Source organism: Marmota flaviventris, chromosome 10, assembly GCF_047511675.1.
Source record: "Marmota flaviventris isolate mMarFla1 chromosome 10, mMarFla1.hap1, whole genome shotgun sequence".
Lineage (NCBI taxonomy): Eukaryota > Metazoa > Chordata > Mammalia > Rodentia > Sciuridae > Marmota > Marmota flaviventris.
Genome location: NC_092507.1, coordinates 19673490 through 19688546, shown reverse-complemented (window position 1 = coordinate 19688546; position 15057 = coordinate 19673490). Strand labels below are relative to the sequence as shown.

The following is a 15057-nucleotide window of genomic DNA, read 5'->3' as shown; positions in this document are numbered from 1 at the left end:
CAAAGAAATTTACTAATGTGTGTCATGAGGGGAAGAACATCCTTTGAAATAACAACCCCAGTGGCCTTTTGAATAAGTCTTAAAACTAACTAAATAAAATTGCATTAAAAAAAAAAAAAAAAAAAAAACACCTTCAGAAACTTCCCATTTAGAGAAAAAGGTCTCATTTTCCTATTACTACCACACTGTCCAGTCTGCACCATCTTGTGTGGACTATCACCAGACTGTCAGCTAGAGCCTTTGATGAAATGCACATTTAAATAATCTGTATTTAAATTTAAAGTGGCAGGTTTAAGAATGTCTCCTGCTATGTTGGTTGACTAGACAGATGCAGGTGTACTTTAGACTTGAGTAAGGTATCATCACTTACAGTGAAAATAGTTACTACTCTTAAAATTTGCTCCAGCCAGGACCAGAAAGGCTCTTTGATGGCTCACCAGTCTCCAAAAACAAAGGGGTTCTAATGCCCACAAGGACGATCCCAGGGCAGTGCAGGCAGTCCCTGTGTGTTATCTTCTTCTGGTAATGAGGATTGAACCCAGTGGTGCTCTGCTTCTGAGCTATATCCCCAGCCATTTTTATTTTTTAAAACAGGGTCTCAACAAGTTATCTGGATGGACTTAAATTTATGATCCTCCTGCCTCTGTCTCCTGAGTTGCTGGGATTACAGGGGTGTGCCACCATGCTTGGTCCTGGTCTGTCTTTTAACTTTGAAGAAGATGAATTAAGTTGGCTTCTAGTCTGTCCTTTGAGACTCCAGGTCATGTCCAAGGCAGGAAGTTGCAATGTAAGAGTAGTCCCAGGAGCCAGTAAGTCAGGAAGTAACCTAGGATATATCGAGTGACTGAAGAGCAGGTTTTCCAGTTGTACAAAAGTTCCATGATAGAATTTCTGGGTATTTTTTGTCTTGGTGGGAAGTCTTCCGCAAGAGGCGTCCAAGACTCTGTCTCTAAGGATCTCAACAGTGGCTCTTGATTCTGAAGCAAGTGAGCTGGAAACCAGTACACAATAGGAGTGGAGGAGCCCAAAAATCTGGTGAGAACCTAGAAATCATAATAATAAGAAAACCCACACATTTATTGGAATGTCACTGATGCTAGCTGGATCAGTCTGGGGGGCTTCTCTGAGGCTGGGAAAACTACGGCCCAGTGACTGGAAATGAATTACACTGGAAATGCAGTAAGAGCTAAGAAACTGCCTTATAAAAAGATGGGATACAGGGCTGGGGATGTGGCTCAAGCGGTAGCGTGCTCGCCTGGCATGTGTGCGGCCCGGGTTCGATCCTCAGCACCACATACAAACAAAGATGTTGTATCCGCCGAAAACTAAAAAATAAATATTAAAAAATTCTCTCTCTCCTTAAAAAAAAAAAAAGATGTGATACATGCGTGGCAACCTCCATGTTATAAATAACCACACCTTTAGATTAATTACCACAATAATGGGCCAGTCAACATTAAACACTCTATGACGTCTAATTTTAGCCCATGGAGTGGATCTATATTTTGGGAAGCAACTTGGGACTTGAAAATCTGAGGAGGCTCCCTTATTAGGTACTGGTCACTTATCCTACAGGGGTGGCAAAGTTGAGGGAAAGGCGGAGCAAGGGGTCCTATGATTTGAACTTCCCCCTTACAGAAGTTCAGAGCCACATTTCCAAATGGACTCCCAACCAACCTGGAAATTCTAAGTGTGGCTGGCACTCATTCTATGAGTTAATTCAATCACAAACACAGAATGCTACTTCCTAATTTCCCCTCTTATCCACACAGCTCAGAGAACTTCACAAACACCAACGCTTGTCTTCAAGAGATAGATGCTGCTAAGGAGAGGTCAGCACTGGGACAAAAGACTTCCTCAAGGGATGTTGAAACTGGGGCCATAGTCAAGAGCAAAAAATTAGATGTGAGATCAAACCTCTCCAAATCCTCTGTATTGCCATCACCCCCAACTCTGGACAAGATATCTCCCCTGAAAACAGCACCTGTCTGAGCTCAGAGTGCCTTCAGAAGCCAACGTGGGTATGTATGAGGGAAAGGTCCCCAGGATATCTTTGGTGCTTATTCCTAAATTTCGGCTTAATTCACATCCTTTCAAAACTCTCATGCTCTCCCCTGTGCATAGAGTATTCCTCCTCTGCTTCTTATGTAAAAAAAAATTCCTTCTTGCTCTTGAGGACCCTGCTCAAATATGATATCTTTCTCAACTCCTTTGGTGAGTTAGCGACTTCTTTTTTTTGGTTCCACAATAATTTATCTGTTTTTTTTTGTTTTTTTTTTAAATCTCAAAACAGCAAGCCCACTTCCATCCCACTGTACTATAATTTTATCTGTCTCCCTGTTTGTACCATGGGAGTCACTAAGGCAGCAATTTTATTGTACTCATGTTTCATCCTCAGAGGTCTGACCCAGGGTCTTTCTTGTACAAACAAAACTCTCAAATAGTGGTTATCTGAATAAATTAAGTACTGGTCACTGAAATGGGACTTGTTTCTCCTGTCCTTGGGGTTTTGCCTGTATTCACATCCTCATCCCAGATAGGAATCCACCTCACCTGAACATGCATGCACAGACCTCCAAACAGCAGCAGCACTGTAGCATGAACCAGGTACACAAACACCCGTGGACTGAGGAAGCCAGGATCAGGCTTCTCTAGGGCCTTATTGTTCTTGTTCCTTTGAAGCCCAAGTGTGAGGCAGAGCCAAGGGTGGGTGGTCACATATGTCCAAGTTGCCCAGGCAACTAATAAAGCCACTGGTGCAGCCAGTAGAAAATTGGGTACCTGCCTAAGTTCATAGTATCTCAGAAAGCCAACATTCCAGTATACATCCTGGATATAGTTATATATTAGAGGAAGTTTCCAGGAGCACCACGGTGGCTTATTTCCCTCTGCAATCCGGTAGCCCTTGTCCACAGCTAACTGCACCAAGGGTTCAGGAATGGAATGGGCTGAGCCTGGCAGACAGAACTGGGTGTAGGCATAATACTGAAAGAGGGCAAAGGGAAGGCTGAGTGTGAGAACTGACAGGCACCCAGAAGCCATCAGCTTCAAGAGTTGTTTCAGGGGGTTCAGCACCACAGGAGAAGAGAAAAAGCCTCGGCATTGATTATGCAGGAGGAAGCCAACACTGACCAGTCCATTGGAGCGCACTCCAGTAGCAAGAGCAAAGAGGAGCCCACTAGTCCAGCTTCGTCCCCGCTCTAGCTGCCCCATGGCGCTGAATGTCAAGAAGGCAAACAAAGCTTCCGAGTAACCAGCTACCAGGAAAACATTGGCAGGGCTGAGGCAGAAGAGCAATGCTGCATAAAAGGCCTGGCGGGGACAGCGCAAAACCACACAGCTCAGGTCATGAAGTGCGACCGTGGCCAGCACAGAGAGCAAGGAGTTGAGTGATGCTACTGAAATAAGCAGGCAACTCCGCTGGCTCAGGAGCCCCCTTAGGGGTCTCAATAGTTCAGTTCCCACCAACAGGACCAGGGGGAAGCCGGGGAAGAAGGCAAAGTTGTGCTCATAGAGGTATCCATGCTCAGCAATGAACAAGAAGTGTTCAGCATCCCAGCGAGAGAGGCCACCCAGAAGACCTTCCACAAGCTGGTCCAAAGAGCCTGAGGGAGCTAGGCGGGGAGGAGAAAAGGCTTCTGCATGGTGATCTGGGATGATGGCATTGAAGAGGGCCTGTGGGGTGAAGGAGAACCAAGATTTCAGTTGAATAAATGAAAAAAAAGTATTACCACTAAATAAAAAACCTTGCGGGGAGGGAATCAGGAGCTTGGTTTTGAACTAGTCATATCTAAGTTGGACTCTGTGGTACAAATGTCAGTCAGTTATGAGATATATGAATCTGTAGGTGAGAACAGAGATCAGGTCTGAAGAGATAAACTGGCAACAGAAATGCATGTATGGTTGTTTATAGACTAAAGGAGATCACCTAGAGGGGAAGAACAAGTACAGAAGTATTTTTTGACAACTTAAAAAAAAAGGACTGGGGATGGCCAGGGATGGTGATATAAGCCTATAATCCCCGTGGCTCAGGAGGTGGAGGCAGGAGGACTACAAGTTTGAAGCCAGCCTCAGCATCTTTTTTTAATTTTTTTTTTTTGTAGTTGTAGATGGACAGCATGCCTTTATATGTTTCATTTTTTTTAAGTGGTGCTAAGGATCGAACCCAGTGTCTCACACATGCTAGGCAAGTGCGCTGCCACTGAGCTACAGCCCCAGCCCCCAGCCTCACATCTTAATGAGGTCCTAAGCAACTGAGCAAGATCTTGTCTCAAAGTAAAAAACAAAAAATGGCTGGGGATATAGCTCATGGTAAAGCACCCCTGGGTTCAATCTCCAGTACCAAAAAAAAAAAAAAAAAACACGAAGAATGAATGAGAGTGAAAAGCTCTGTTAAATAACTCTCAAACACTACCGATAGGTCAAAATTAGATGGAGACTGAAAACTGACCTTCAGTAGTGAAGGTACAGATATGGGTGAGCTGGGTTTAGCAATGTGAAGGTCACTGGTGATTTTGACTAGAACTATTTCAATGGAATTGAAGAGAGAATTGTCTCGACTGAACTCAATAGAGACCAGGAAAAGGGAAATTGGAATCAGTGAACATAGTCAACGATTTTAAGGTGTTTTGCTATGATGGGGAAGAGAGAAAGGGGGTAATAGGTGTATGGCAATGTGGGATCAAGAGAAAAATTTTTTGGTGGCTGAATTTAGATTTGGAAATAAATATTTGCATGCTATTGGGAATAATCCAGTGAAAATAAAACCATTGAATATGTAGAAGAGAGGGAAGAATGGCTAGGCAGACAATAGGGGATGGAATCTGCTAGACAGGTAGAAGAGCTAGCCCTAAAAAAGAGGATAGACCATTCATCCAACCTTCAGTACTGAAGGCACAAAGGTGAAGATTTAGGCAGGCTGATGGAAGTGGTGGAAACATGTGGAAGGTCTCTTCAATTTTTCTGAATTTTCATTCAGGAAGGCAAGTTATCATTTGAAAGTAATGGGGAGAAGTTGTTAGAGATTTGAGAAAAAAGGAAGACAAGTTGCCTATGACCCTGGCTCTCAAAGATAGGCTGTAGCACTGGAATCATCCAGGGAGTTCCATAAAATATTGATGCTTGGGCTAGGGATATGGCTCAAGTGGTAGCACGCTTGCCTGGCATCATGCATGCCGCGCTGGGTTCAATCCTCAGCACCACATACAAATAAAGATGTTGTGTCTGCTGAAAACTAAAAAATAAATATTAAAAAATTTTCTCTATCTTAAAAAAAAAAAATGTTGATGCTTGGGGTCCCACCTCCAGATTTGATTTAAACAGCATTAGATTTTTTTGTTTGTGTTTCTGATGTGCAGAAATTTATGAAGGAATATACCAAGATTGTTACATGGCACTGATGACTCCCTGGAGTTAGTAACCTTATATTAAAAAAAGACTAATTCACTGGGCATGGTGGCGCACGCCTGTAATCCCAGCAGCTCAGGAGGCTGAGGCAGGAGGATTGCGAGTTCAAAACCAGCTTCAGCAACAGCAAGGCGCTAAGCAACTCAGTGAGACCGTGACTCTAAATAAAATACAAAATAGGGCTGAGATGTTGTTCAGTGTCCAAGTATCCCTGAGTTCAATCCCCAGTACTGCCCCCCATCAAAAAAAAAAAAAATCCTCAGAGGAGAAGTATTACAAGAGTTGGGATAATAGGAAAGATAGGAGATAGTGATGACAGAATAGGCTGCTTAAAACTGAAATTTGGTAGCGAGTGGTTGGGTGTAGAGGGTATTACTGTGAGAGTGGTGAGGACAAGATCACTAGAAGGTAGCAGGACAATGAAGTAAGGGACCATAGCACTGGATATATTATCTTCATTAATATTGAAACCACAAAGACATCAACAGAAGTAATGCCAGAGAGAGTGACAGGGAATCAGGAGCTAAAACTTTCAAGGAGTAACTGTCATTGACAGAGATGATAGCAACAATGAAGTGACTAGGAATATAATCTGATGGCATGAGTTTTAGATCTGGAAATAAGGGGGAAAAGGAAGAAACAATGAAATAGCATTTATTGCTGAAGGTCTTTTTGCCCCAATAGATTGTCAGCTATTTAAGAAAAAAACTTTTACACTCACATCTTAGCACAGATCTTGAAATACAATATGTACTTAATAATATTTTGGTGGTTGAATGAACTTCAGGAACTTGAGAAAACATACTGTTTACAAAAATCACCATCTGAATTAGAATGCAGTTGTCTTGGTTCCCTATCCCAGATGCTGATTTGCAGTATTGTTCCTTTGGTTCTGCCAATAACTCAACCAAGGCTGGTTCAGGGACATCATTGAGTCAGTCTCCCCAGCCTGGGAGTAGGAACATAACCTCATCTTTAACCCATTTCTCTTTCTGATTAGATTCTTTATCAGGTCACTTCAAACAGTATAACAAATGGGACAGGAATGACAGTCACAGATAATAGCCCTAGCCTCCAAGTTGAAGATACTTTAACTAAACCTGGAATACAACGGAGCCTGCTATGCCTGATATAATGGAGGAAGAGAAAGGGAAGGTGGTTTCCACAAAGGAACCAGCTAGGAGCCTCACAGAGAATGGTGCTGGTAATAAAAAGGCATATATAATTATTTAATGTTACATCTCTAAGGAGTTGAAACATTCAACATGATTCACTCATTTATAAACATAATATTAAGGACCTACTGGCACCAGGCACTGTGCTAGGCACTGAATAGTTAATATATATGTAAAATTTGATTAAAATGTGTATCAAGGGAAGCTTTGGGGGAAATGGGAGTTGAAAAGGGGCAAAGACACATATATGTGGGTGAGGTAGCAAGGGAAGACTCCTAAGGGGAGAGAAGGAGCCATTACTGACAAATGAATATACACAGATGGTCTCAGGACTTACACAGTGCCACCTCCCTCCCACTCAACTGACTGATATACTGTTCAGTCTTCTGGTAGTCCAATACTTTGAGCTTCAAATCCTAAAAGTATCTTTGTCGAGAAAGATCATAAGATTATGGTTATTGCAGACTACTACCTTCAGAGGTAGGAAACCTGAGGTCTAACTCTGGCCCTTCTCTATAATTCTAGGGAAGTCATTTAACCTTTCTGGACTTCTGTTACTTCATGAGTAAAAGGGGATTAGAGTAATTTATAAGATTCCTGCTGACTTTTCAGCTATGAAGTCTAGGTTTCTATGGTTCTAACCACGTGGAGGGGCACAACAGGCAGGTAGAAAAGAGAAGGGGTCGGCGACGGCTGGGGATGTGGCTCAAGCGGTAGCGCGACCACATACAAACAAAGATGTTGTGTCCGCCAATAACTAAAAAATAAATATTAAAAAATTCTCTCTCCCCCCCCCTTAAAAAAAAAAAAGAAACTACTATTTGTATAAATGAGATAACGGGAGGGAAATTGGGGCTTGATACAGTGCAATATAGAGAAATAAGTAGTATATCCAAGTGATAGATTGAACCCAAATCGTCCAGTTATGTAACAACAGCATGATCAGGACTAAGAATCAGAGACTGACCTGCAGCATCAGAGTCAGGACACGGCAGCTGACCGCAAACCTAAGCACCTCTTTCCGTGATGGATCCAGGGGCCACATAATCTCACCACCACACCACCAGGAATCCAGGAGTGTTGCTACCAGAACTGAGTTTCCTCGGGTTTCTAAACTCCAAAATCCAAGGAAGAAAACATCATACATGGACCAAAAGCAAATGTTTAAAACATTCTTCATAGGAATCTCCCCCTTTAACATTACTATGACACATGTGACCACCTAACTTCCCAGAGAGGAGTATCTTAAAGGCAGATAGGACCACTGGGTATCACTCTGAAGCAGTGTATTTTTGTCAGACAACTTCCTCACAGATAAATATGAAGCTGTAAAAGTAAGCTCATAGAAAACCTTTAAAAGCTTGTTGAAGCTGGGCACAGTGTCAAATACCTGTAATCCCAGTGGCTCAGGAGTCTGAGGCAAGAGGATCACCAGTTGAGGTTACCCTGGGACATTTAGCAAGACCTTGTCTAGAAATAAAATTTTAAAAAGGTCTGGGGATGTATGTAGCACAGTAGTAGAGCACTTGGCCACCATGTACAAGGTCCTGAGTATAAATCCCAGTCCTGGTGGCAGGGGTTTGTGTGTGTGTAGTCTATTCAGTGTTCCTATGTAGGAACTAAAGATCTGAGTTTAAGTCCTGTTACTTGCAAGTTCTCATTTATTCACCAAGCCTCAGTTCTTTTATGTATAAAATGGGATCTGACTATCTCTTTTGTCTGTCACAAAACTGTCATGATGGTGTAATGGGCTACCATGTGAAGTACTACACACATCTATGTTGTGGTTGCTATTATTTGATGTGTGACCTTTCCCTCTTGCCCAGAATAATAAACTAGCTCCCAAACCAGAGTCCCAAAAGTGGGGCACAGAACCATACTAGAAGGCCATAATTACTACACATGCCAGCTTAGCTCTCTGATGTGTGTTCAGCTGGTCTGTTAAATTAAGTGGAGAAGGAAAAGAAAACCACTACTCAGCAGGACTTCAGCCAGCTCCCATTGCTAAAACAAACTTAGGGCGAAGACAAAGTCTACTACTAGAGATGAAGAAAACTGTTATTTCCCATCTCTTTTTTGGAATGGTAGCAATGTATAAATAATTCAAACCCTTTGTGAGGCACAGAATGCATTTTAAGACATTTTTTACAATTTCTTGGGCAAAGTAGTAACAGCTCCTTCAGAACTTTCAAACACTAGCCTGGGAAATCAGAAAAGAGGGCAAGAACATCAGAAACAGTTTGTTGATTTGGGATGAATAACTATGTCTAGCTAAAAGGAAAAAAAAATATTGAAGCAGACATATTTTAACAAGGAAGACTAGAAGGCTCTTTTTTCTCTTAGCTGGCAAATACCTACCAAACCTGTAAGTTTCAATTATTTCTGGAATTCCAACTAGACGTGCCATGCTTCACTGCCCTCTGACACTGCTTGTTTAGGCTGTTTGTGAGGACAGGGCTTCATAGCACAACTGTATTCCCAGGAACTAGTATACAAGCAAGATACAAGCCCGTATTCTGAACGAGCAGTAGTAGGGACAGGGCACAGTATCACTAGTTCGCTAACTGGAGATATAAAATCACTGCTCCAGGTATTTCTCCTTTCACGTTAAGAGTAATATGACAAAGTCACAGAAGCCAGAGGAAAATAAAATTTCTCCAGAAAGGGAGTCAAGTTGGCCGAAAGCAACAGTACTCTTTTCTTGGCACAAGGGGGCGCGTGCTGCTTACTCCATCAACATGCCAGGAGGAAGGGAGGGGCCCCTAACTCTATCGGTTTTCTCAGGAAAATTCAGTTTTAAAGGTAAGCTTCTGAAACCCTCAGAGAGCGGCGATACTTTGTGAATCTGCCCAATATCCTCAACATTTCACTCGATGAATCGAGAGAAATCACAGGCACAACCCAACCTCACACTGATGCTCCTCTCTATCCCAGGGCGAGTTCACTTTATCATCCTTGGCTTCCCACCCACACGCAGAAGAGAAGTTGCAAACAAAAAAGCACTTAACCCACCTCTGCCTCTTGACCAGACTTGATTCTTCCTTTCCTCTTTTCAGAGTCAAGCTCTGGCCTCTGCGACCACAGGAAATTTGTAGCCCACAATTAGTTCACAGATACAACAAGCAAAAGAAAGCCAGTCAATTCTCCCTCTCAGCTATTTGCCAATCTCACTTTCCAACAAACAAGGCCCTTGCCAAATCACTGACTTTCTTGACTGGCAGGGCACTTACGGATCAAATAGTTTTAGTCTTTTATTTTCCCGTGAGATAAACAGGCTTCAGAGATCTCATTAGACACTGTAAGGCCAGTATAATTACCATCGCCATTTTATGGATGTGGAAACTGAGGCTCACCGAGGCCACGCGACGCAACCGAGACGACTTTAAAAACAGTCTCGTGTTCTCTGCTTTTTAAACCTCACCCCCAGTCAAAGGGTACACTCTCTTTCCCACACAGGACCATAACCCAGGTCTCCAAAGCCTAGTCCAGTACTTCCTCCAATGATAAGAGCTCTTGCTGGTACGCTTACGGTAGGTGGGCCCTATCTGGGAATTTGAGGAAGCCTGTTAACTGGAGGCCCTCGAATTAACATCCTCGGTGGGGTAAAGTCGCTCAGAACCAGGATCCTCAAGGCCTAAGGCCTCGCGGGCCGTCCCGAGCCAGGAGCCGCCTTTTGCCAGCCTTGCCATGTCCGGAGCCTGCTGCTTTTGGACACAGGCCCTACTGGGGTCGGGCCGTCGACCCTCACCCCAAACGAGCCTCGGCCCCGGGGACACTCCCGAGGGAGCCGGAGTCGGGACTGGTTACAGGGCCGGAAGCAGGCGAGGGCGGGAGGCCGTAAAGGAAGAGGCGGCGCCGGAGGCCGCCATAGCAGAGAGGCGGGGCTCCACGGTTCTCTGCAGCCTCCGCCTCATTTCTCTCGGCCTCGGTTTGACAGCTTCCCTCCCCCCAGAACTCCAAGGCTCCGGAGATGGCGTCCCAACCCTCCGCGCCCGCCCGTCCGGTCCTCCCCCTCCGGGACGATCTACAGCACCTCCATCCGGGGCCTGCGCAGCCCGCGCCTGCGCGCTGGCTTCGCCGACGGCGGCCCCGCCCCGCTCCTGCCCAGACTCAGAGTGGCTCCGCCTCCCTCCGTGGCAGCCATGTTGATTCCGGGCGAGCGGGGCGGGGACCGAAGCCCGGCGCGGCTCGGCGTAGCACCTTCCCACCTTGGTGTGACACCTGAGGAGTTTTCTCTCGCACTGTGCCTCTTCCCCACCCCCTAAACCTCGACTTCAGTCATTGTGCCGGGGCTGCAGTGTCAGCGTCTGCGCTCTAGTCCCTGTTCCACCCCGTGAGCGCTCACTTGAGTTCCCGATGTGGGCGGAGGCTCTAGTAGTTGGGGACTGCCCCACGACCTCTTCGCAGAAGCCTGAGCCGTGCTTTCCCTGGTGTCGGGCAACGACGACTCAGCACGGGACCTGGCACAAAATATACATTCGCTGAAAAGTCAAAGAAAAGCCTTCTTGGGGTTTCTGTGGCTAGCAGCGGCACCCTGCGTCCTGGGTGTGAAGAAAGTGGGGGATCCCCCTGACTTTCCCCTCCTGCCTTCCAGCGACCTCTGTCCTGTTTCAGACCCAAGCCCCACCTGAGGTGGCCAATGAGCATGGTAAAGGAAGCCGCAGAGAGCACCCCCAGGACTCCTTTCTCCTCCCTCACTCCGTTTCTCTACTGGGAAGTGGGGCCAAAAAAGAAAAGAAGGAAGCTAACTCTAATAAACCGTCTGTTAGGGAGGGGCGACCAGTTGGTTCCCCTGTAACGGAAACTGTTAGAACAACTTTGCTCCCTCCTAAAAGGAAACAGATAATAAATCCTTCTCCGTTGGCGGATTTCTTGTTTCTTGGGCTTCCAAAGCCTTCTGTGGTTTCGGTTATCTGCCCTCCAAACGTAGCCAGGGTCCGGGTTAGCCTCTGGCCACAGCCGGGCTGAGGGAGGGGTTTATCTTCTACTACAGCCACTGGTGTGGGTGGGAACAAAGAGATGGTTGCTATCTCTTCAGGCAAAGAAAACTGGCCCACATCAGTGCTGTGGAGACCAAGGACTATCTTTTGATTATTTTACAACTCATTTCAGGCCCTAAGACCTAAACTGCCCCTGATATTTGTTGTGCGTAAGGTGGATAAAGTCCAGGGCACATTTCAGTGGTTGTGTGGTGAAGAAGGGGAAAAATGGAGTTTAGAAGGCCCTTCCCCCAGGTTTTTCAGTGGCACTCATTTGTTCTCACTCCAGAGGCTTGTGAGTAAAATGGCAAAGCCTCGGGGCACTCTTGTGACTGAGGCCCAAGGTTGTGACTTGAATCTCTAGAAGCCCAGTGAGGCTCCAAGCAGCACACTTGTTTGAAAGGACAAAACTGAGAAATGAACTGCCCTTGCTCTGTGAATTCACAAGGGAAAAAAGACATGCATTCTCAGTGTTCCCTCTGTCCACATAAAATTTTCCTCCAGAATCTATTTGTAAAAAGGCAAGGGCTCTCTTGTGACAAGTCAGAGTGTTTTCTAAAAGCTCAACTGTCACCCTTTAGAGGTAGAACTTTGTCCAGACCTTTACCTCTACTTTCCTGCAATTTCTCTTGCCCTACCTTCTCTGCTGCCCAACCCCCTCCTCTTCCGCTCTGTTTCCTGTTTTATTTTCTGGCTCCTGCTCCGACAGGAAAACAAGGAAGCTGAATCTTGTGCTCTCAAAGCCTGGCTCCCTGGCTCTTCAGATTGTAAGGCGGCTAGGTGGAATGGGAGGGGGTTCTGGGGCTCCAAGACTGTGTGTTGAATGAGAGTGGTGAAGGAGGCAGCTCTTTTCAGGCTGCTTTTAGAGTATGCAGCTAAAATGGAACCTGCATCAACACAGGAGACAGCTGAGCTACCAGAACTGTGGAAAGCAAGTGAGACAGCCATCCCCGAGCCACTTCCATTAAGAAACAAATATCCCATACCACCAAGAAACATTTTCATAATACAAATCTCTATCCCAAACAATACAAGCAATGCACTCTCTATTTCTAGAATCCTAGAATTCAAGAGGGTTACATCATTTCTGTTCCTTGAACTTGCCTGGCTCTCTGCTCTTTTCCTCTGCTTGAAACATTCTACCTCCATACTATCTTTTGGTCAGTCCACCTTATTTGGGTATCAGTGGAAATGTCAGCTCCTCAGAGGGGTTTTTCTCTGACTATTCAGCCACCACCACTACCCTGTATTATCTCATCACCATTTTCTTCATAGCACCCTAACACCACCTGCCTATCCTGTCTGTCAATTTTACTTGTTTCTCATTATCTGTTTCTCTCTTCTGGAATGTTAGATGAATGTAATAGAAAAGCAGAGGTCTCATTCACCAATGTATTCCCAGTGCTCAGGACTGTGTCTCCAATTAAGTTCTGGTGCATGAGTCAATTTGTTAAACCTGGTATCTATATTTTATGGACAAGGGAACTAAGATCACCAAAGGGGAAGTGACTGACCTGAATTCACTCAGTGAATGGTAAAGATGGGACTTGAACTCAGGTGGTTTGAGCTTTCCAAGGTTAATCCTATCACTCTGTGCTGTTAGTCTTTCCTAGGTTTATTTCTTTACTTCTCTTTGTTCCACACAGCTCAGCATCTTTATGGGCTATGCTAAGAATTCTATATAGGGCACACCAAGTCTAAATATCTCCTGCCTCTGCCAAATTCTTCTCTTACCTGTTTGATTTATTCAACAATATAGGAGTACACACCATGTGATGGGATAAGGATGTAATACTAAGCAAAACAGACACAGTCCTTTCCCTGCTGGGGATGATAATATCTACCTCAGAGGATTTATGGTACTTGGCATAAAGTGTTTAATAAAGATGCTGTTATAGCCAGGTGTAGCGGTACATGTCTGTAATCCCAACTTCTCAGGAAGGTGGCTGAGGCAGGAGGATCATAAATTGGAGGCCAGCCTGGGCAATTTAGGAAGACCCTGTCTCAAAAAATTAAAAAGGACTCAGGTTGTGGTTCAGTGGTAGAGTGTTTGACTAGCATATGTGAGGCCCTATATTCAATCCCCAGCACTAAAAAAATAAATAATAAAAATACCCCCCCCCCCCAAAAAAAAAAGCAAATGATGAGGAGTAATTTTTCCCACTGAAGGTATATAGATAGTTCTCATGGAGCACTCACCTTCCAGGAGCATTCTGACAACTCATCCTGTACCAGTCTTACCTTGCTCCTGCCTCCACATCTGGAGAAGACCTTGGCCCCAGGCCAAGCAGAGGGACAGCCCAGTGTATGTATCTATCTACTCCCAATTGCTGTTTCCAAACACTAAACTTGCTACAGTCCCTGTTGAATGGAATTGGAGTAACCGACCCTCATTTGGGATATTGGCTCTAAGGCCATGCCCTTGTGGGGCAAAAGTGACCACACCAGCCTGATTCCTGGCAATGGTGCTTTACCAGAACTTTATGCTATTTCTTTTCACTGTAGATAAAAGGGTGTTCAATGGCAGTTTCAAAGGATGCTGGGTGACGTTTACATCCATCCTCACAACTGCAGTGACATAAATCGGGACTTGAACATTTACCAAAAACATCCTTTTTGATTTCTGCTGGATCACTTGAAGATGCCCATCCCCCCTAGGTCAAAGAACCTGCCCTGCCTCTAATCATAGGAGCCAAACACTGATGCTTCAAAGCCCTGGGGACACTTTTCACCCTTCCCTGTTTGCCTTTCAGTAGTTAGAAAACCCTGATTCCACTGAGAGGCTTGGTGGGAAGGCCTTAACCACTTGGGGGTGGCAGTGTCTGCAAAGGCAAAAGAACCAATGAGATTGAGAGTATTGTTTAGGCTGGACTTGGCTGCTGTCCAGCTATGAAAAAAGGTTAAGGTCATTTGGGGGGTGGGGAGGGAGGAGCCTGGGAAAAGAACTACTGGCCACACCCCTGGGTTTTCTACTGGCAAGGTTCTATTTACTTCTCAAAAGCAAATTACTCACAGCTCAGTGGTTAGCAGTTCTCTTGGCCTGTGGTAACTCCAGTCAGAAACTGGAGACCAGGCTAGGCTCCCCCTGCGTTGCAGGAGAACAGATGAAAGGAACCCAGGAAACCCAACTCCTAGGTAATGCTCCACACCAGCCCAGAAATGCACTTTCCAGATTAGAAAATGGAGCAAGAGGCCCAGAGCAAAAATAGCCATTAGCAATATTGCTTACCAAAATGTAGACATGAAAAAGTTCCCATTAACTTTTTTCCAGAAAAGTCCTAAGAAGGCATCTTGGTTGACAAAGATTTTTCTCTTCTTAATACGAAATATTCATTTCAGTCCCTGACCCAAATATTAACAGCTGCACTTTAAAAGAAAATTTTTAGTTTTAGTTGGTACAATCTTATTTACTTTTATGTGGTGCTGAAAATCAAACCCAGTACCTCACACATGCTAGGCAAGTGCTCTACCACTGAGCCTCAGCACTAGCCCCACCC

The 15057-nt window shown here is 44.9% G+C and overlaps 1 protein-coding gene across 8 annotated transcripts; it reads right to left on the bottom strand.

Annotated features, from left to right (window-relative positions):
• Positions 1–548: 548 nt before the first annotated feature.
• Pigv (phosphatidylinositol glycan anchor biosynthesis class V) lies at positions 549–10949 on the bottom strand. Of its 8 annotated transcripts, none has more exons than XM_027937251.3 (5): positions 10927–10949; positions 9594–9653; positions 7549–7691; positions 2554–3675; positions 549–1043 (listed from the first exon to the last, which is right to left on the bottom strand). In XM_027937251.3, the coding sequence occupies exons 3-5, from the start codon at positions 7624–7626 to the stop codon at positions 762–764; spliced, it is 1482 nt and encodes a 493-aa protein (XP_027793052.1). In that variant the 5' UTR covers positions 7627–7691; positions 9594–9653; positions 10927–10949; the 3' UTR covers positions 549–761. The 8 variants fall into 8 exon arrangements, with proteins under 8 accessions (XP_027793052.1, XP_027793051.1, XP_027793048.1 ...); XM_027937250.2 differs by lacking the exon at positions 10927–10949 and adding an exon at positions 10615–10650; XM_027937247.2 differs by lacking the exon at positions 10927–10949 and adding an exon at positions 9899–10561.
• Positions 10950–15057: the final 4108 nt, after the last annotated feature.

Bases quoted from the DNA above. Each gene is read 5' to 3' on its own strand.
- Pigv (XM_027937251.3), bottom strand. From the start codon at position 7,626: ATGTGGCCCCTGGATCCATCACGGAAAGAGGTGCTTAGGTTTGCGGTC. The intron at 3,676-7,548 runs GTCAGTCTCTGA...TTCACCCCACAG, and splicing joins TCCTGACTCTGATGCTGCAG to GCCCTCTTCAATGCCATCAT. The intron at 1,044-2,553 runs GTGAGGTGGATT...TATGATTTCTAG, and splicing joins GTCTGTGCATGCATGTTCAG to GTTCTCACCAGATTTTTGGG.